At 37.3% G+C, this 22,973-nt stretch overlaps 1 protein-coding gene across 3 annotated transcripts in view; it reads left to right on the top strand.

Moving 5' to 3' along the window:
- HEATR5B (HEAT repeat containing 5B) overlaps positions 1–22,201 on the top strand; it is a 129,494-nt gene extending 107,293 nt beyond the window's left edge. For all 3 annotated transcript variants that reach the window (XM_047782280.1, XM_047782281.1, XM_047782282.1), the window contains 6 exons: positions 3,323–3,467; positions 4,232–4,498; positions 9,768–9,992; positions 15,925–16,076; positions 17,312–17,525; positions 21,435–22,201. In XM_047782280.1, the coding sequence (XP_047638236.1) occupies positions 3,323–3,467; positions 4,232–4,498; positions 9,768–9,992; positions 15,925–16,076; positions 17,312–17,525; positions 21,435–21,739 (1,308 nt within the window). In that variant the 3' untranslated portion in view covers positions 21,740–22,201. The remainder of the gene's footprint in view (positions 1–3,322; positions 3,468–4,231; positions 4,499–9,767; positions 9,993–15,924; positions 16,077–17,311; positions 17,526–21,434) is intronic.
- The last annotated feature ends 772 nt before the right edge of the window (positions 22,202–22,973 follow it).

Genomic DNA, 22,973 nt, shown 5'->3' on the forward strand with positions numbered 1-22,973 from the left:
ATCTGAGCCATATCTGCAGGCTACACCACAGCTCATGGCAAATGCTGGATCCTTAGCCCGCGGAGCAAAGCTCAGGAATCAAACCTGCATCCTCATGGATACTAGTCAGGTTCGTAATCCACTGAGCCATGATGGCAACTCCCAGAACTCCAGTTATTTTGACTTTAACATAATATCTCACATACCTGAACACTTAGCTGTTTATTGTATTTAATAATGTTTTATTTATTCAAGCATTGCTTTACAACAATTTGTATTGTTTCTGAGGTGGATCCTATACTTTCAACATTGTCCAAGTACAGTGACTCATAAATTCTACTCGTTCACCCAACAACTTTCACTTTGTCCTGCATCAGCCGCAACTTAAGGTTATGGATATCAAATATGATTTTACTGCACCTGAATTAGATTCGTGCAGTATAAGTGCCATGTTAGTGTATGAAGGTGTAATGAGATTAAAGAGGAGGAGCACTGACGTTATTATAGGAAAGTAAAGAGTGGCATTACACCTGGAACTGAGATAATGTTATAAACGTCAATTATATTTCAATAAAGTAAGTAAGGGAGTTCCTGCTGCATAACAGGATTGGCAGCATCTCTACAGTGCTAGGACACAGCTTCCATCCCTGGCCCAGCACAGTGGGTTAAAGGATCCTGCATTGCTGCAGCTGCAGTGTAGGTTGCAAATGCGACTCAGATCTGATCCCTGGCCTGAGAACTCCACATGCTGTGGGGTGGCCAAAAAAGAAAAAAAAAAAAATGCAGGTAAATAAGTAAATAAATATTGCAAAATGGGTGGAGTGGGGAAGGCTTCTCTGAGGAGATGGTGGTTGGATCAAATATTAAAAGTCAATAAGAAATTACAAGAGGAATTTTTTTCCTCTTATAACTGCAAATACAAAAATAAGCATGAGAGAAGATCACAGGGTTAAGGTCACTACTGCTGTTTACTATGGCTGAGATGAATGGAACATGTTGGCATTAGGAGACAAGGCTGAACAATAGGATAAAGGCCACATCACCACAAAGATTTCTTTATGTCATGTTAAATGGTTTAAAATGTATCTTGAAGGTGATAGGGAGTCATTAAAAATGTTTAAATAGAGGAATGACATGATTAGATTTGTATTTCAGAAATACAATATACATAAATTGGATCACCCCATCAATCTTGGTTGTAAGATATGAGAAGGGAGGAAGTAATCCAATAATGAAGCTGTTTTCATAATTCCATAGATATAACAAGTCCACGAGCCTAGGAAGACTGAATAAAGGACGATGGAGAGAGGGCCAAGACTGAAACTCTAGAGATAAATAGTAAATAAGGATCGAGATGAGGGAAACAAATCAGCAGTAGAGCCTATTGGAGAGGTAGGATAAAAACCAAGGGAACAGAGTTATCAAAGACAGAAGAGAGTTTCAAGGACAGACAGCAGTCTCAAAAGGAATGGAGTCAGTACATGAGGACAGAAAAGAATCCAGAGTAGGTTATTGGTGCCCTCCGGCAGAGTATTTTCTCAACTATATAGAGCCAGATTGTAGAAGACTGGGGAGTGAATGAGAGAGTAAAGGAAGTGGAAGCATTTGATCTGGGAAAGGAAGAAGCAAGACAGAGACAGATGGAATAGAACAAGGAGGCTGGAATTCCCTGGTGGCTCACTGGGTTGAGGATCCAACATTGTCATTGCTGAGACTCTCGTTCCTCCTGTGGCAATTGTGGGTTTGATCCCTGGCCTGGGAACTACTGAATACTGTGGCTGCAGCCAAAAAAGAAAAAAAAAAGAAAAGGAAACAGAGATAACAAGGAGGCAGATAAGATAGAAGAATCTAAGAGGTTTTTTGAAGGGTAGGAGGAATTAGATAGGAAAGACTTGAGTAGGAGAGAGCAGCTTAGCCAGCGAAAGAGGCTGACAACATGCAGGGTATGATTAAGGTCCTTGAAGAGTCTTTGGATTTGGGGTATTCTTTTTTTTTTTTTTTTCCTTTGCCACACTCATGGCACTCGGAATTTCCCAGGCCAGAGATTGAACCCGTACGACACCAGTGACCGTGTGACGGATCCTTAACCTGCTGAGCCACCAAGGAACTCTTGGAGAATCTTTGGAAGTCAAACAGGATGGGGTAGGAAGCTCATGAGGAAAGATTAATCAGACTTGGATAGATACTTGATCTTAAGGAAAGAAGTAAAGGTGGCTTTGGTTGCAACTAAGTTTTTTTCTCCCTCTTTGACATTTGAGGGCAGTTCTTTAGATGGGTTTGATGTGGAAGATTGTGAATAAGAGGCTTTTTAAAGCGAATAGTGAGTGAGTAGTGAAATTCTATAATAGTTCTTTTTTTTTTTTTTGAGAAACTTCAAGACATTTGGATTTTCCTCAAATTTAACCACATCTGATTTCTAGTTTTTAAATTGAATTTTTTCTATATCTAAATGATTTACTTTATGAAAGGACTTAACTATGACTCATTTTTTAATAATGAACATTTCTTTTTTCTTTTTAGGGCCACACCCACAGCATGTGGAAGTTCCCAGGCTAGGGATCGAATTGGAGCTGCAGCTGCCGGCCTACACCACAGCCACAGCAATGCAGGATCTGAGCTGTTTCTTTGACCTACACCATAGCCCATGGTAATGCTGGATCCTTAACCCACTGAGCGAGGCCAGGGATCCAACCTGCAACCTCGTGGTTCCTAGTCGGATTCATTTCTGCTGCGCCATGATGGGAATTCCTGTAATAGTTCTAAGATGAATCTGAAAGAGACTCATCAGAATGCCTAGAATCTCTAGTAGACTACTCCTATGTACTTAGGTTGGAAATCATAAAATTTAGAGTCACTAGACTTTAGCAATACCGTTTAGTCCAGAAGAGAAAATAAATAGGAGAATTACCATTTTTAAAAGTAAAAACTGGAGTTCCCACTGTGACGCAACAGGAACGGGTGGCATGTGTCTCTGCAGCACGAGGATACACGTTCGATACCCGGTCCAGTGCAGTGGGTTAGATGATCTGGTGTTGACACAGCTATGGTGTAGGTTGCAACTGTAGCTGGGATCTGATCCCTGGCTTGGGAACTTTATATGCCATAGGGTGGCCCAAAAATAAAAGTAAAAGTAAAAATGATTTAAATACGTAATAATTTGTTGACTGAAAATTTATTGAGATAAAATACAGCCATTTCTTAAGATTGTTATAATATTTGCTACATAGTCCTATGTTAATTTTTAACTACCAAATTTATTTTTACAAGTATATTTTCTTAGATTTAATAATATATAAGTATCCTTTGGAATTAAAATTAGTTTCTCTCTATTAATTTATAATAGCTGATTGGTGTTGAGTTGCTGAGTGTTCTGCACCGTTTGCTCTTGACCTGGAATCCACCATCTGTCCAGCTGCTAGTGACTGGTGTTGTACAACAGATAGTAAGAGCTGCTCAGGATTATTTGCAAGAAAAAAGAAACACACTAAGTAAGCACTAGAAATTGCACTAACTTTGAAGTAAACTTATTTATACTCTAATTTTTTAAATATTAATGTCAGAAAGTTGGGTTTTTTTGTTTTTTGTTTGCTTTTTTAGGGCTGCACCTTCAATATATAGAAGTTCCCAGGCTAGGGATTGAATCAGAGCTGCAACTGCCGGCCTACACCACAGCCACAGCAACACAGGATCCGAGCCTCGTCTGTGACCTATACCACAGCTCACAGCAATGCCGGATCCCCAACCCACTAAGTGAGGCCATGGATTGAACCCTCATCCTCATGGATACTAGTTGAATTCATTTCCACTGAGCCATGACGGGACCTCCTAATGTTAGAAAGTTTTAAAGTAAAGAATTTAACCAACCATTTAGAAGACTTGCAATTGATTTTGCTTTTATTAGAAAGAACCACATGAACTTGGTTATATTCATCTATTTTTCACCTTCAAAAGTGTCAACTTCATATGTTTTAGCCTAACATATGTGTTTCTCCCATTATGAAATACATTCCTAATAAAAATACCTAATAAAACTTTTTGAAGTAAAAAATGAATTGCTCTTTCCTTTTTAGGAGAGGTCAATAAACAGAATTCTAGGAAGGCAGAGAATTATTCTGAAAAAAACATATGGCATCAGTTACACATTTAGTGGTAAACTCTTGTGAAAGAATTTATTAAACATACTTATTGTATTGTTTCATCTACTATTTGTAATTTTATTGCTGGGATTTCACGAAATGTTCTTTTACCTAAGATGAAGATGATATGGAAAAAGAGTCCGGTCCTGTATTAGGAGAAGGAGGTGACAGTGGTGGTCTCATTCCTGGAAAGTCTCTTGTGTTTGCAACCATGGAGCTATTGATGTTCATCCTAGTACGGCACATGCCGCATCTCAGTACCAAGATGTCAGACTCTCCGAGTCACACAGCCGCTAAAACTCGACTGTCAGAAGAAAGTGCTCGTCTGGTGGCAGCCACAGTTAGCATACTCTCTGACTTACCATCCCTTTGTTCACCGGCTGGTAGGTACAGTATTGACCACTGTTTGGAAATTTATTATACTGTATTAGTAATGAGCTTGCCTTTGAATCTAAATACTTTTTTTTTTTAATATTTTTTTTTTATTTTCCCACTGTACAGCAAGGGGGTCAGGTTATCCTTACATGTATACATTACAATTACATTTTTTTCCCCCAGCCTTTCTTCTGTTGCAACATGAGTATCTAGACAAAGTTCTCAATGCTATTCAGCAGGATCTCCTTGTCAATCTATTCTAAGTTGTGTCTGATAAGCCCAAGCTCCCGAACCCTCCCACTCCCTCCCCCTACCCTTCCCATCAGGCAGCCACAAGTCTCTTCTCCAAGTCCATGATTTTCTTTTCTGAGGAGATGTTCATTTGTGCTGGATATTAGATTCCAGTTATAAGTGATATCATATGGTATTTGTCTTTGTCTTTCTGGCTCATTTCACTCAGTATGAGATTCTCTAGTTCCATCCATGTTGCTGCAAATGGCATTATGCCATTCTTTTTTATGGCTGAGTAGTATTCCATTGTGTATATATACCACCTCTTCCGAATCCAATCCTCTGTCGATGGACATTTGGGTTGTTTCCATGTCCTAGCTATTGTGAATAGAGCTGCAATGAACATGCGGGTGCACGTGTCTCTTTGAAGTAGAGTTTTGTCGGGATAGATGCCCAAGAGTGGGATTGCGGGGTCATATGGAAGTTCTATGTATAGATTTCTAAGGTATCTCCAAACTGTTCTCCATAGTGGCTGTACCAGTTTCCATTCCCACCAACAGTGTAGGAGGGTTCCCTTTTCTCCACAGCCCCTCCAGCACTTGTTATTTGTGGATTTACTAATGATGGCCATTCTGACTGGTGTGAGGTGGTATCTCATGGTAGTTTTGATTTGCATTTCTCATATAACCAGCGATGTTGAGCATTTTTTCATGTGCTTGTTGGCCATCTGTATATCTTCCTTGGAGAAATGTCTATTCAGGTCTTTTGCCCATTTTTCCATTGATTGATTGGTTTTTTTGCTGTTGGGTTGTATAAGTTGTTTATATATTCTAGAGATTAAGCCCTTGTCGGTTGCATCATTTGAAACTATTTTCTCCCATTCTGAAGGTTGTCTTTTTGTTTTCTTTTTGGTTTCCTTTGCTGTGCAAAAGCTTTTCAGTTTGATGAGGTCCCATGGGTTTATTTTTGCTCTAATTTCTATTGCTTTGGGAGACTGACCTGAGAAAATATTCATGATGTTGATGTCAGAGAGTGTTTTGCCTATGTTTTCTTCTAGGAGTTTGATGGTGTCCTGTGGTATATTTAAGTCTTTCAGCCATTTGGAGTGTATTTTTGTGCATGGTGTGAGGGTGTGTTCTAGTTTCCTTGCTTTGCATGCAGCTGTCCAGGTTTCCCAGCAATGCTTGCTGAATAGACTTTCTTTTTCCCATTTGATGTTCTTGCCTCCCTTGTCAAAGATGAATTGACCATAGGTGTCAGGGTTTATTTCCGGGTTCTCTATTCTGTTCCATTGGTCTGTCTGTCTGTTTTGGTACCAGTACCACACTGTTTTGATGACTGTGGCTTTGTAGTATTTCTTGAAGTCTGGGAGAGTTCTGCCTCCTGCTTGGTTTTTGTTTCTCAGGATTGCTTTGGCGATTCTGGGTCTTTTGTGGTTCCATATAAATGTTTGGATTGTTTGTTCTAGTTCTGTGAAAAATGTCCTGGGTAATTTGATAGGGATTGCATTGAATCTGTAGATTGCTTTGGGTAGTATGGCCATTTTTACAATATTGATTTTCCCAATCCAGGAACATGGAATATCTTTCCATTTCTTTACCTCTTCTTTGATTTCTTTGATTAAAGTTTTATAGTTCTCGGCATATAGGTCCTTTACCTCCTTGGTCAGGTGTATTCCGAGGTATTTGATTTTGTGAGGTGCAATTTTAAAAGGTATTATATTTTTGTATTCCTTTTCTAATGTTTCATTGCTGGTATACAGAAATGCAACTGACTTCTGAATGTTAATCTTATATCCTGCTACTTTGCTGAATTTATGAATCAGTTCAAGTAGTTTTGGGGTTGAGTCCTTAGGGTTTTCTGTGTATAGTATCATGTCATCTGCATACAGTGACAGTTTGATCTCTTCTCTTCCTATATGGATGCCTTTGATTTCTTTTGTTTGTCTAATTGCTGTGGCTAGGACTTCCAAAACTATGTTGAAGAGCAGTGGTGAGAGTGGGCATCCCTGTCTTGTTCCAGATTTGAGGGAGAAGGCTTTCAGTTTTTCCCCATTGAGGATTATATTTGCTGTGGGTTTCTCATAAATGGCTTTGATTATGTTCAGGAATGTTCCCTCTATACCCACTTTGGCGAGGGTCTTGCTCATGAATGGATGTTGGACTTTGTCAAATGCTTTTTCTGCGTCTATTGAGATGATCCTATGATTTTTGACTTTTTTTTTGTTAATGTGGTTTATGATGCTGATTGATTTGCGTATGTTGAACCATCCTTGTGAACCTGGGATGAACCCATCCTGGTCATGGTGTATAATTTTTTTGGTATGTTGTTGGATTCGGTTGGCTAAGATTTTGTTGAGAATTTTTGCATCTATATTCATCAATGATATTGGGCGATAGTTTTCTTTTTTGGTGGTATCTCTGTCTGGTTTTGGAATGAGGGTGATGGTGGCATCATAGAATGTCTTTGGGAGTATTCCTTCTTCTTCAACCTTTTGAAAGAGTTTAAGGAGGATGGGCGCCAATTCCTCTTTATATGTTTGGTAGAATTCACCTGTGAAGCCATCTGGTCCTGGACTTTTATTTGTAGGGAGTGATTTTATGACCTCTTCAATTTCATTTCTAGTGATCGGTCTGTTCAGTTGGTCTGTTTCTACTTGATTCAGTTTTGGCAGGCTGTAAGATTCTAGAAAATTGTCCATTTCTTCCAGATTGTCAAACTTGTTGCCATATAGTTGTTCATAGTATTCTCTTATGGTTTTTTGTATTTCTGCTGTATCCATTGTGATTTCTCCTTCTTCATTTATAATTTTGGTTATTTGGGTTCTTTCTCTCCTCTTTTGAGTGAGTCTGGCCAGGGGTTTGTCAGTTTTGTTTACCTTTTCAAAGCACCAGCTCTTGGTTTTATTAATTTTCTCTATTGTTTTTTGAGTCTCTATTTTATTGATTTCTTCTTTGATCTTTATAATTTCCTTCCTTCTGCTGACTTTAGGCCTTTTGTGTTCTTCTTTTTCTAATTCATTTAGGTGGAGGGTTAAGTTGTCCATTTGGGATCTTTCTTCTTTTTTTGAGAAAGGCCTGTATTGCAATAAATTTCCCTCTGAGCACTGCTTTCGCAGCCTCCCATAGATTTTGAGAGGTTGTGTCTTCATTATCATTTGTTTCAAGGTAGTTTTTAATTTCCTTCTTGATTTCCTCATGGACCCATTGGTTTTTTAGTAGCATGTTGTTCAGTCTCCATGCAGTAGGTTTTTTCTCTTTCCTTGTCCCATGGTTGATTTCTAATTTCATGGCATTGTGGTCAGAGAAGATACTTGAGATAATTTCTATGCTCCTAAATTTATTGAGATTCGCTTTGTGTCCCAATATGTGGTCGATTCTTGAGAATGTTCCATGAGCATTTGAGAAGAATGTGTACTCTGCTTTTTTTGGATGTAGTGTCCTGAAGATATCAATGAAGTCTAACTTTTCTATTGTTTCCTTTAGGACCTCTGTTGCTTTATTGGTTTTCTGTCTAGAGGATCTGTCCATTGATGTGAGGGGGGTATTAAGGTCTCCTACTATGATTGTATTCTCATCAATATCTCCCTTTATGTCTGTTAATATTGGTTGTGTGTACCTGGGTGCTCCTGTATTTGGGGCATATATGTTGACGATAGTAACATCCTCTCCTTGGATGGATCCTAAATACTTTTATGACTTAGTTCCTCTTAAATCTTAAGGGAAAAGTAGGTCTTCATAAGGGTTTTTTTTTTTTTTTTTACCTTTGGGAACCTATGAAGACTAAAAATTTAAAATACCAAAAGCCCAAAATGCTCTTTTCAGATATATTTCAAACAAACTTCAGCAAAGAGATAGAACCATAGCTTGAGGAAAGACGTTAAGTGTTAATAGATAGACATAAAGTGGAATTACTGAACCCTTTATTTTCTGGTCTGGTTGATGCTCTTGAGGAATACTGACAAACTGACAAATGTCAGAGGATGGTGACAACCTACTTGAAGGAGCAACTAAAGAAATTGTCGCTAAAAAAGATAATAGCTTTCTGCAGACACCTGAAGAACTATTGGATGGAAAAGTATACTTTCCCTCTGTTGTATCTAGAAGGTGGAGATAGTATCAGGAGATATAAAGGTAAATTTCAGCTCCATCCAAGCCCACAGATGTGAAAACAGTGAATTCTCCATCATTGGAGCTCTGCAGGCAGACTGCAGTGGCTGCATGTGAGAGTGGTGAATGGAGTCTTTCATTAAGTGAGTGGTTGAATTTGATTACCTTAGAGTTCTTTCAGCTCCAAATCCTAGGATTCTTTCATTTCTTTCTGGCTTGCTTGTATAGTCTTTTTATTATTTTCCTGGCCTAATTAGAACTCACAGACTCAGTACTAAGGCTGACTTAGTGCAGTGAGATTGATTACTTGTCATGGAATTGCTATACCATTCACCAAGTGTCTCAAATACTTCTCAAATTATTTGGTAGTGTATTCTTTATGTTTTTCTACCTTCCTTCCTCCTTTTCATTATAAAGGGCATGACAGAAGTTCCCGTCGTGGCGCAGTGGTTAACGAATCCGACTAGGACATGAGGTTGCCGGTTCGCTCCCTGCCCTTGCTCAGTGGGTTAACGATCCGGCGTTGCCGTGAGCTGTGGTGTAGGTTGCAGACGCGGCTCGGATCCTGCATTGCTGTGGCTCTGGCATAGGCCGGTGGCTACAGCTCCGATTAGACCCCTAGCCTGGGAACCTCCATATGCCGCGGAAGCGGCCCAAAGAAATAGCAAAAAGACAAAAAAAAAAAAAAGGCATGACATATTAAATAGGTGAAATATTGGAAGTATAAAAACAAGGCAAATTGGGAAAAGAAAGAAAATATTGTCTTTGAAGTAATTTGTGACTCATTTTCTTTTTCAAACATTGAATTATAGTAATAGTGAAGTAAATTTTGTATAAATACATATTAAACCAGTCAGTTGTAAGAAATTATAAATAATTTAAGCAATTGTAATATGGAAACTGGAATATGAAGTAATATGTTTTGTTTTTATTTCAGGATGTATGACAATCCTGCCCACGATTCTGTTTTTAATTGCAAGAATATTGAAAGACACAGCAATAAAGTCTGCAGATAATCAGGTTCCTCCACCAGTCAGTGCAGCTCTTCAAGGGATCAAAAGTATTGTGACACTTTCAATGGCCAAAACCGAGGAAACTCAGAAACAGTGGACAGCTCTAATTCGTAGTACTCTTGCATGCATCCTAGAATATTCTCAACCAGGTAACCTGATCGATTTTACAATTTTTAATTTATTAGGATATGTATTCCCTAAAAATTAATTGAATGAGCTAGTCAGGAAACTACTGTATAACATTGCATCAACTCAGAGAGGTGTTTAAGTCCCATTTTTCAGAAGTGAACTTGAGCTTCCTATTCCAGATTTTGATTCTGAATGCCCTTATCTTGGCACTTACATAGATGTTGGGGAGTTTTCCCAAATAGAAAGGATGTAGTACATATAAAACTCGTATACACTGACTTGAAGTCTTATGTAGTTGTCAATCACTTATATTTTAATCAGTTATTATTCATTCCACTACCAACAGATATTTTTACTGTTTCTGAATTTTCCCAATTATAAAAATTATCTCAGTGAACAGTCTTATAAATTCCTCATGTACCTGTGCTGGGAGATTTTCTAGGGCATACACCTAAACATGAAATTGATGGCACATTTTAATTTTATCAGACATTGCCAAATTGCTCTCCAAAGTAGCTCTATGAATTTACACTTCTACCAGCAGTGTTGGATCTGTACCAATACACGGTATTTCAGACTTTTAAATTTCACTGTCTGATGGGTACAATATAGTATCTTACTTTAATTTTCAAATTTTCTTAGTATAAGCATTTTTCATGTTTGTGTTTAATTTGGGAGAGAAATGCAGATTCATATTTTTGTCCATTTTTCTTCTGTTTAACTTTTTATTTCATTTTATTTCTGTTGTAATTGTGAGAGGATTGATTGCTAAATAATTAAAGATTTGCCATATTACCTATTAAAAGATTTCCACACTGTCTTGAGAATGTAGAGTATGCCCAAGAATGAACATATAGGGCAGTGAAACAGAACAGATTGTTTTAAAACAGACATTCATCCTTATAAGAATATAATACATGATGAAGTCACATCCATTATTCTTCAAATGGTTTGTGTCAATTAGCCATTCGATTTGTCAGTTCTAGTTAGGTCCTCATCTTATATCGTGACTCAAAATAAATACCAGGTAAGTTAAAATGATAATGCAAAAATTTTAAAATAGATAAAGAAGATGTAGGTGAATTTTTTGTCAGAATGGCAAAGGACTGTGTAAGTATAGGTCAGTGGTAAATATCACAGAGGAAAATATCAATGTATTGGACTATAGAGTTCAACTCTACCTGTCAAACAGTGTATAGTAGAAGTTGGGTGGTATCATTTTAAACTTATACAGTTCTGTATGTCAATTACATCTAAATAAAACTGGAAGAAAAAAAATTTTTTTTTTGTCTTTTTGCCATTTCTTAGGCCACTCCTGCGGCATATGGAGGTTCCCAGGCTAGGGGTCAAATCGGAGCTGTAGCCACCAGCCTACACCAGAGCCACAGCAACGTGGGATCTGAGCTGCGTCTGCAACCTACACCACAGCTCATGGCAACGCCAGATCCCCAACCCACTGAGCAACGCCAGGGATCGAACCCACAACCTCATGGTTCCTCGTCGGATTCGTTGACCACTGAGCCACGACGGGAACTCCAAGAAAAAAATTTTTAATAAAAGATAGCTAAAAAAGATCAGAAACTGACAATAATGTTTATATGTGTTAATATCATTAATACACAAAGAATTCTTATAAGAACATTTAACACCCAATATAAGAAAGAAGATAGGAAAGAGCACACATTTGTAAAAAGGAAAAAGATGCCCACCAGGCATATAAAAAATTAGCCATTTTATTATATAAGCAAAGAAATACATAGAAAAACAAAAAAATAAAAATTTTTATGTGTAAAACTGACTTAAAAAAATATGAGTATGTACAGGTGGAGTCAGTACCAGGAGAACATTTTCATATTTTGCTGAAGGAAGTTTAAAACAGTTGAAGAGTTCCTTAGTGCCTCAGCACATTAAGGGTCTGATGTCACTACTGTGGCTTAGGTCACTGCCGTGGCGCAGGTTCCATCCCTGGCCCAGGCATGGCCAAAAAGATAAAACAGTTTAAACTGTCAAGGAATCAATTCTGCAAAATGCCCAAAAAGCCTTTAAGAATTCAAACTTTGACCTCACTGATCCAAGACTTATATTCAAAGTTACTTATCTGAATATAAATAGTTATTTAGACTAACCCAGACACCATAAAACGGTAAACAAATACTTAGAAATTAAACTGTCGTGCGATGGTACAATGGTATGACTCCCCGTGCCATTTCGGGAATTCCTTTTTTTTTCATTTGTAAAAACTTCAATTTTGAAATAATTTTTAAAAACTTCAATTTTGAAAGATTTAAAACTTAAAAAAAAAATACAAGAATATTAAAGTGAACTCCAAGATTCCTTTCTCCTAGATTCACCAATTGTTGCCACATATGTTTTTTTGCTCTGTAATCCACATATTATTGTTAATATTACATTATTAATTTTGGCGAACCACTTGAGAATACACTGAAGTCATCATGACTCTCTACTCCTAAATACGTCACAGAAATCCTAACAAGAAGTCTCTTACATAACCACTGAAAAATTATCAAATTGAGGCAATTTAACATCGATGCATGGAGTTCTCATTGTGACTCAGAGAGTTAAGAACCCAACATAGTGTCCTTGAGGGTGCAGGTTTGATCCCTGGCCTCACTCAGCTGGTTAAGGATTCGGCATTGCCCCAAGCTGCGGTGTGGGCCACAGATGCAGCCCAGATCCAGTGTTGCCGTTGCTGTGGCCTGCAGCTGCAGGTCTGATTCAACCCCTGGCCTGCAAGTGCAGCAATAAAAAGAAAAGAAAAAAATGGATACAGTGTTCTTACTTTTCATATGCAAATTTCAGCAGTTTTGCTGATAGTTGTCCTCAGTTTTTATCTTTCAGGACATTAGTTTTTTTAAGAGTACAGGTTATCTTTTATAGAATGTTCTTTGATTTGGTATTGTCTGAATTTTATCTCATGATGAGATTCAGGTTGTACATAAGTATTGTTAGTCTTTCACAGTGCATCATATAAAGAGGCATATAATGTTGCTATGTCCCATTATTGGGGAACTTTACGTTAGTAACCTAAGTTGGTGTTTGCCATGTTTCTCCCTATAAAGTTGACATTCCCCTTTTACAGTTAATACAGAATTTGTTGGGAGGTACTTTAAGACTGTATCAGTTGTTGGCTCTTCATCAAACTTTCACCCAACATTCAGCAAATGGTTTTAGCATTTGTTGTTCTTGAATTGATTATTAGTATGATGATGTCAGAATGATAATTTTTCTAACTTCTACATTTATTTGTTCCTATTATATTTATTAGCTGGCATTTTACTGAAAAGAGAGCTTTGTCCTTGCCCTCCCTTTATTATTTATATGTTTGTTTACTTCTGTCACTGTGGACTCATGATTCTTTTTCTAATTCAGTGGGTTCTTTACTTTCATTTTGACATGCCCCAAGATATAGCAGACTCATCTTGTACTTTCTGGCACCAAGATGTAGCAGACTCATCTTGTATTTTCTCTGTTACTATTCTGGAATCAATTACTTGTCCCAAAAGCTCTGGTTCCTTTTAGTAGAGAATGGTGTATCTTTTTAAATTTTTTTTTTTAAGTATACATGATTAACAGTGTTGCGTTAATTTCTGGTGTACAGCAAAGTGATTCAGTTATATGTATGTATACACGTGTTCTTTTTCATATTCTTTTCCATTATGCTTTATTATAGGATATTATAGGATATTGTGTATTAATCTTGTATCCTGCTACTTGCTGAATTCATTTATCAGTTCTAATAGTTTTATGTGGAGTCTTTAGGGTTTTCTAAATATAGTATCACTTCTTCCACACGTAATGACAATTTTACCTCTTCTTTTGCACTTTGGATACCTTTTATTTCTTTTTCTTTTCTGATTGCTTTGACTAGGACTTCCAATACTATGTTGAATAGAAGTGGTGAGAGTGGGCATCCTTGTCATGTTTCAGATTTTAGCAGCAAGGCTTTCAGCTTTTCACCATTGAGTATTAGGTTGGCTGTGAGATTAACTTTTTTTTTTTTTGTCTTTTTGCTATTTCTTGGGCCACTCCTGTGGCATATGGAGGTTCCCAGGCTAGGGGTTGAATCGGAGCTGTAGCCACCGGCCTACGCCAGAGCCACAGCAACGCGGGATCCGAGCCGCATCTGCAACCTACACCACAGCTCACGGCAACGCCGGATCATTAACCCACTGAGCAAGGGCAGGGAGCGAACCGGCAACCTCATGGTTCCTAGTCGGATTCGTTAACCACTGCGCCACGACGGGAACGCCGAGATCAACTTTTTTATTTATTTTTTATTTTATTTCATTTTATTTTATTATTCCTTTTTTTAGGGCTGCTTCTGCAGCATATGGAGGTTCCCAGGCTAGGGGTCTAATCGGAAGTGTAGCTACTGGCCTACACCACAGCCACAGCGACACCAGATGTAAACTGCATCTGCAACCTATACCACAGCTCACAGCAACGCCAGATCCTTAACCCACTGAGCAAGGCCAGGGATCAAACCCACAACCTCATGGTTCCTAGTCAGATTCGTTAACCATTGGGAACTCCGAGATTAACTTTTTTAAATTAGATGCCAAATCTTCTTAAAGTCACAATTTAAAAATAAAATGTTAATTTTCAGACAAAAAGCTGCTTGTAGTGTCGTGAGTTAGAGATTATTCTCATTTCACCTAGAATAATATTTCTATGGTAGAATTCTCAGGTTTTTATCATATATGACTTAGATTATTGTAAATTGGGTAAATCTTTTAAATTTTACATCTTTCTCTTTTCTTTATGTTCCTTACGCTCTTCTCAACTATTGTTCTTAGGTCATTCTATTTTATGAAAAGTTGGTACCCTCAGTATGAGAGAATGTTAGCATATCAAATAGATCTGCTTATAATTCTAGTGAAGTACTGATAATCATTGGGTATTTGTAATTGCCAAATTAGCTCAAATTCACATGTAAAAATGTTGATATGAGTTCCTGTTGTGGCTCAGTAGTAACAAACCTGACTAGTATCCATGAGGATGCGGGTTTGATCCCTGGCCTCACTCAGTGGGTTAAGGATCTAGCATTGCACTGAGCTGCAGTGTAGGTCGAAGATATGGCTCAGATCCTGCATCACTGGGGCTGTGGCATAGGCCAGCAGCTGCAGCTCCAATTTAACCCCTAGCCTGGGAACTTCATACCCTGCATCTATGGCTCTAAAAAAGCCAAAAGAAAAAAACAAAAAGTTGGTAAGTTCAGCTGCAGAAAAAAAATGGTGATCATAAAATAGTTTGTCTCTTATATGTTCAGTAATAATTGTTTCTTAGAATAAATGTATGTATTTCCTGTATTTCTAATTACATACTGTATTGCCATTAACTATTCCTAAATAAATGATGGTAATAGCAAGAAATTTTTTTTTTAATTATGAGAGTACTATCTTTAGGAAATTGTACAAGTTTTTTTGTTTACGGTTGTGTAGAATTTATAGGTTTCATGTTTTACTAAGTGCAAAAGTGAGATCACTAAGAAGAAATACTCTGGATTTTTAAATTAGAACATTTTATCATTTAACTCTGTTGGAAGGAGAGTATTTGGAAATTTTTGATCAATCTAAACTACAAAGAAGTTAAATGGCTTTTAAGTATTTTATATTTCCATATTTTATATTTTTCATATTAGAGTTCTTAGGATATATTGTGAATTTTTTCAATTAATATTGTACCATCTAGAAAAACAGAGAGAACTTAAATACAGGGACTTCTAATAAAGTGTCCCCAGTTTCCTCAATAGTAGATGAGTTCTATTCTTAAAGTCGTTTATAGACTCTATTAGAGTTGAAGTACTGCTGTACAGGTGGTTGGAGAACGAAGGTTATTGTTCAAGACTGAAATTTTGAAGCATTTTAGAAACAGCATATTGCTTTCATTTTATATATATATATGTATGTAATTATTATTTATATATTTCAGAAGATTCTATGCCTATGCCTGATGAAGTAAGCATGCTAACAGCAATTGCACTCTTCCTGTGGTCTGCTGGAAGTGAAATAATAGGAGTCCAGTCACTGCAGAATGGCTGCATGAATAGATTTAAAAATGCATTAAATTCATGTGATCCATGGGTAAGTTACACTTAAAACATAGTGGTAAGTCTTCCACTTTAGCAAGAAAATTTTAGATGTGCTTGACACCGAGGACATTAAAGAATAAATATATAACGTATTTTAAATGGGCCTATTGGAAATTAGGTTTTCTAGAAAATAAATTTTATTGTTTTACAGTGTCAGAATCTAAACTAATGAGCAAAAACCTGCTGCACATCAGAAAAAGAAGCACTTTCGTAACATCTACCTCTCTCTTGCTGAATCAGAGTCTCCAAATGTGTGTCCAAAGATCTGTATTTTTTTTTTTTTTTGGTCTTTTTGCCATTTCTTGGGCCGCTCCCGCGGCATATGGAGGTTCCCAGGCTAGGGGTCTAATCAGAGCTGTCGCCACCAGCCTACACCAGAGCCACAGCAACGCGGGATCCGAGCTGCATCTGTGACCTACACCACAGCTCACAGCAATGCCGGATCTTTAACCCACTGAGCAAGGGCAGGGATCGAACCCACAACCTCATGGTTCCTAGTCGGATTCGTTAACCACTGCACCACCACGGGAACTCCAAGATCTGTATTTTTATAACATTCCCCAGGTATTTTTTATGTCCAGCAATGTTTGGCAGCTTTTCTTCTACCAAGCACTGAAACAGTTTTTTCCCATTATTTTTCTCATATGTAGATGGATCTGCCTTCCTTTGTTGGTTTGTTTGTTATTAATATGAAGTCTTTCTAATCTAAAGTGAAGCCACTGAGACCTTACTTTCAAGACCCAGAACACTTAAACTGATAAAAGCAGTCATTTCCAGGGAATCCAAATGGAGTTGAGGTGTCTAAATAATATATTTTTATAGCTTTGTTTGACATCGTTTAGATATTAGCCTTCCATACTAAATATGTGAGGTTAAATGAAAAGGGCAATTATAAATTAAAGAAAGAATTAAAAACAGAAATTAGGATTTTTGATTAATTTCTTTTCAGTTTTATTTAGCTAATGTATTAGAAGTTTTATTACTGCATTTCTTTTTTTATTATTTTTTAATGATTTTTATTTCCTCCATGATGGTTTACAGTGTTCTATCAATTTCTACTATCTATTACTCCATTTCTGTAAGTAGAAAATAGCATTAATTTGTCCCACATTGCTATTTTCATCCTGTGGTATTGCTTCTTTTCAGTACATATTAAGATGCAGTGTGATTGTGGAGCAAATAAGAACTATCACAAATGTTAATTAATAAAGTGATTTTCTTCTATAGGTTCAAGCAAAATGTTACCAGCTTCTCCTCTCGGTCTTTCAACATTCCAACCGTGCCCTTTCAACTCCCTATATCCATACATTAGCTCCAATCGTGGTTGAAAAGCTAAAAGCTGTTGAAAGAAACAGACCAGCCAATAATACAGAACTTTTAGCTGTTCAAGAAGGAATCAAAGTTCTTGAAACTTTGGTTGCTCTTGGGGAAGAACAGAACAGTAAGTATTTTCCTGTGAAAAGCCATGAATCTAAAATGAAGGTTTGTATTTTATATAAATGTTATTTGCTATTTGATACAGGCCACAGCAGTAATAGTCCCTTTCCTAAGGACGATTATGGTTACTATCTGAAAGCCTAATGTTTTTGCTATTTATTTTTTTTTATTTTTATTTTTTTGTCTTTTGTCTTTTTTTTGTTGTTGTTGTTGCTGCTATTTCTTGGGCCGCTCCCGCGGCATATGGAGGTTCCCAGGCTAGGGGTTGAATTGGAGCTGTAGCCACCGGCCTATGCCAGAGCCACAGCAACGCGGGATCCGAGCCGCATCTGCAACCTACACCACAGCTCACGGCAACGCCGGATCGTTAACCCACTGAGCAAGGGCAGGGACCGAACCCGCAACCTCATGGTTCCTAGTCGGATTCGTTAACCACTTCGCCACGACGGGAACTCCTTATTTTTTTATTTTTATTTTATTTTATTTTTTTTTATTTTTTAAGAGCAAAAGTTTAGAGTAAATTACTAATGGCACTTCAACCCATGGATTTTTTTCTTTCTAGGAATGTACTCTTTAAGAACCAGGGGAAATATGGATGTTTAGTAGATTTTTAAAAATAATACATTTTGGTGTTCATAATAGAGATATAAGAAGCTTTTTAACAATTAAGACCAGAATGTTCCCATCGTGGCTCAGTGGAAACGAATCTGACTATCATACATGAGGACACAGATTTGATCCCTGGCCTTACTCATTGGGTTAAGGATCCAGGCTCTGCCGTGAGCTGTGGTATAGGTCGCAGACACGGCTCGGATCTCATGTTGTTGTGGCTGTGGCATAGGCCAGCGGCCACAGCTCTGATTTGACCCCTAGCCTGAGAACCTCCTTATGCTGCAGAAGCAGCCCTATAAAGACAAAAAAAAAAAAAGTAGGACCAGATTAGTATTAATGCCAAACATCATTATTAAAATACCTCAAAATAAATTTTTTAATTTTTTAAAATGAAGAACTACCACATTTTATCCATTTAACCAGAGACCTTAACACCTACTCCTCTTTATTTCATGCTATCTTGATTTCATCACCATCTAAAATTTATCTTAAGAAATATGACCTTTGTTGGCAGACTATGCTTTTTAAATTAGTACCTTATGACTGAATGTTAAGCTGTTTATAGTTTTTCAAGATCATAAATTAGATGTATATTCTTATACAGATATCTTTGCACACATGCACACTTTATTATTTCTATTAGATAAATTCCTTAAAGTGAAATTATTGGGCCAAAGGAATGCACATTTTTAAGGCTGATTACTCTCCAGATAAATATTACATCAGTTTTTTCCATCATAAATTTTTTTCTCTTATCATGAAAGAATTTCACAGTAAACTGGAAAGGTAGTAGAGATTTTAAAAAGCTATTGCTAATAGCTTCCCTATAAGATAATCCAGAACTATGATAGTAGAAGAGAAAAATACAGGAGTGATTATGAAAAAAAAAAGACCTGATTTGATGGGTAAGTGGTTATAGGGACAAAAGAAAGAGAAGGGACAAATATTACTGTGTTTATTTGTATTGTATTGAAAGAAGCATGGAAACAGTGTTGAAATTGGAAAAATCGGGGAGCTCCCATTGTGGCACAGTGGAAATGAATCCAACTAGTATCCATGAGGATGTAGGTTCTATGCCTGGCTTTGCTCAGTGTGTCAGGGATCCAGCATTCTGTGGCTGTGGTGTAGCCCAGCAGCTGTAGCCCCAATTCGACCCCTAGCCTGGGAAGTTCTATATGCTGCAAGTGCAGCCCTAAAAGCAAAAAAAGAAAAAAGGGAAAAATCGGGAAGAAATGCTGTTTGGGAAGAGTTGATAAGTTTAGTTGAAATTAGATACTGATTATTTGGGTAGACATGTTATAGCTTATATTATGGCTCATGTTTGGTAACTCAGCATAATTTTGTCTTTATTTTTATTTTACTCACTGTAAGCTCCATTAACATGGGGACTAAATCTTAGTCATTTTGTAATCCTAGCATTGAGCTTATTGACATTTGCATAGTCAGTATTTAAAATGTATGTGAGTTGAGTTGACCCTTGGGATCAGTTCCTGAACAGGTACCCTGACTTAGGCAGGGAAAAGAGTCTCATACTTTTTCTTTTTTTTTCTTCTTTTTTTTTTTTTGTCTTTTTGCTATTTCTTGGGCCGCTCCCGCGGCATATGGAGTTTCCCAGGCTAGGGGTCTAATCAGAGCTGTAGCTGCCAGCCTATGCCAGAGCCACAGCAACTCGGGATCCGAGCCGTGTCTGCAACCTACACCACAGCTCATGCAACGCCAGATCCTTAACCCACTGAGCAAGGGCAGGGATCGAACCCGCAACCTCATGGTTCCTAGTCGGATTTGTTAACCACTGCGCCACGATGGGAACTCCTCATACTTTTTCAAATAATTCACTATTAGTTTGAATTCTTTTAACAATAAGAATATATTTATATATTATTCATGAAATTAAATGTAGTTTAATAATTTGACTTTACAGGATTCATTAAATAACTCTTTAATTTTACATTTAATTAATTTAAGGTATAAAATAACCAAAGCAGGAGTTCCCGTTGTGGCGCAGTGGTTAACGAATCTGACTAGGAACCATGAGGTTGCAGGTTTGATCCCTGGCCTCACTCAGTGGGTTAAGGATCTGGTGTTGCCAGGAGCTATGGTGTAGGTCACAGACGCAGCTCCGATCTGGCATTGCTGTGGCTCTCGTGTAGGCTAAAGGCTACAGCTCCGATTAGACCCCTAGCCTGGGAACCTCCATATGCTGCGGGCTCGGCCCTGGAAGAGATAAAAAGACAAAATTAAATTAAATAAATAAATAAATAAATAAAATAATCAAAGCAATGTAGCTTCAATTTTTCAACCGATTTCCAATATTTAGTACTAGTAAGTTATATGAACAGTAAGCACCATTATGATTTTTTCATTTTTTAAAAGACTGCTTCACTCAGATAAAAGATGTTTTGTACGATAGCAATATTTTTAATGGTAGAGTAAGCAATTGGCATTATTATTACTCTTTTTTTTTTGGTATTTTTGTCTTTTTTTAGGGCCATTCCCACAGCACATGGAGGTTCCCAGGCCAGGGGTCTAATCAGAGCTGTAGCCGCTGGCCTACATCACAGCCACAGCAACATGGGATCCGAGCCCTGTCTGCAACCTACACCACAGCTCATGGCAACACCGGATTCTTAACTCACTGATCAAGGGCAGGGATTGAACCCACAACCTCAGCGTTCCTAGTCAGATTCGTTAACCACTGAGCCACGATGGGAACTCCAGCAATTGGCATTTTTAAAAAAATAAAACTAAATCCAAGGTTAAGTGCCATGCAAAAGCCAAATGAAAATGATTGCCATTACATTAACATCTCACATTCACTCATTGCTCTGATGGTTTCCTCCTAATGAATGCTTTAGGTTTCTGTTCCCTATTCCTTTTAAACGGCAACCTCCCTATTATGGAATACCCTCAAAAATTTCATAATTTTGTTCTCAAAATACGTTTTACCAGGTGGCATTTATAGAGTGTTCATTTATTTTTAACCTTTTAGCTAGTATTTTTTAATAAAACAAATTAATAAAAACATGAAATACGTAATCTTATTAGGAAATCAAACCTGATTTCCTACCCTATGATGTTCTGAGCCAAATGGGCAATCTAAAGATTTCCTACCCTAACATGGGTTGGATGGTTAGTAAACAGTCAATTATGAATAATTATTGAGGCCTAAAATAGATTGTGCACGTTTACTTGTATTTCATCGTAATTCAGACTACCATGGTTAATACCTAGTTTTTAAATAAAATTTATTGGAATTTTCAGATTTGTGATTATCTTCAGACTTTATCTTTGTTATTTGCAGGAGTCCAATTACTTGCTCTTTTAGTTCCCACTTTGATCTCATACCTACTGGATGAAAAGTCTTTTGCCTTAGCAAGCACAACTTCCAAAGATCTTCATGAGTTTGCACTCCAGAATTTAATGCATATTGGACCTCTGTATCCACATGCTTTCAAGACAGTAATGGGAGCAGCTCCGGAGTTGAAAGTACGTTTGGAAACTGCTGTTCGAGCAAGCCAAGCTAGCAAAGCTAAAGCAGCTGCCAGGCAGCCAGCCCCGACTGTGCATTCCGCACCAACAATTAAGCTAAAAACAAGTTTTTTTTAACTTGCTGTTCCATTCATTTTTGTTTATATTGTCAAGTAGCAACTAATTAGTGATAGTCATTGTATCATTCCATGCTGTAAGTTTAATTCTATTTGTGTTTTTGGAATTAGATGCTTCCAAGGAGGTTAAGTGAAATAATGCTCACACTGGTTTCTGATCTTGAAGGAATGTCTTTCTTTTTTATCATGTGAATGTGCTTCATTTTCTTCCCTAATAATGATTCTCTTTCATTAATATATTTTTTTAAACACTGAGCCATAGTCTTTTAAATTAAATGCAAAAAAGTTGTATCATGTAGTTGGGTGCCTGTTGATACTGTCAGGGAAGAAATAGGTCAGTATTTAGCATCTGTTATGCAAAAAATTGATTGAAAAAAACCCATAATTTAAATTTTGAAGTAACCAAAATAATGCAAAGTGTCTATTTCATGGTGTGTATATTAAGAATAAAGTCACATTTTCTTAGCACTTCTCGGAATATCCTTACCTTTCTGATAGACCTTTTTAGTTTCATGTTAGATTACTAAATTATGCTCGTGTATATTTTAGTTAACTCTCATGTAAAGATCCATTAAAGTGTTTCAAATGTGGGATAATGTTTTGCTTTTTTTTAATGGCTAACATTTGGCCTTGGTTATGCTTTGTAATTACAAAGCCTTGAGTTCTGGCTATGATGATTAATTTCATTCATCAAATATTTATTGAGTGCCTCCATGTATAAGACATCAAGCTAAGTGCTGCAGGGTACACAAAGATGAATTAGTCATAATTATAGTTATGCCAATCTCTCATGCAGTGTGAATTTTACCACGTCAAATGGATAATTGATGAATGTTTGCCACAGTGTTTAAGCACATTTTGAACACCAGGTTTTACTGGGCAATGTAATGTAGACTGTATTTTCAAAAGCAAATCACCTTTATGAACATTCCAAATGCATACCTATTCTTTTTTTTTTTTTTTTTGGTCTTTTTGCCTTTTCTAGGGCTGATCCTGTGGCATATGGAGGTTCTAATTGGAGCTGTTGCAACCAGCCTATACCAGAGCCACAGCAATGCCAGATCCGAGCCGCGTCTGCGACCTACACCACAGCTTACGGCAATGCCAGATCCTTAACCCACTGAGCAAGGCCAGGGATCGAACCCACAACCTCATGGTTCCTAGTTGGATTCGTTAACCACTGCGCCATGACAGGAACTCCAAATGTATACCTATTCATCGTCTGCTCCCTCCTA

Source organism: Phacochoerus africanus, chromosome 5 (assembly GCF_016906955.1).
Source record: "Phacochoerus africanus isolate WHEZ1 chromosome 5, ROS_Pafr_v1, whole genome shotgun sequence".
Classification (NCBI taxonomy): domain Eukaryota; kingdom Metazoa; phylum Chordata; class Mammalia; order Artiodactyla; family Suidae; genus Phacochoerus; species Phacochoerus africanus.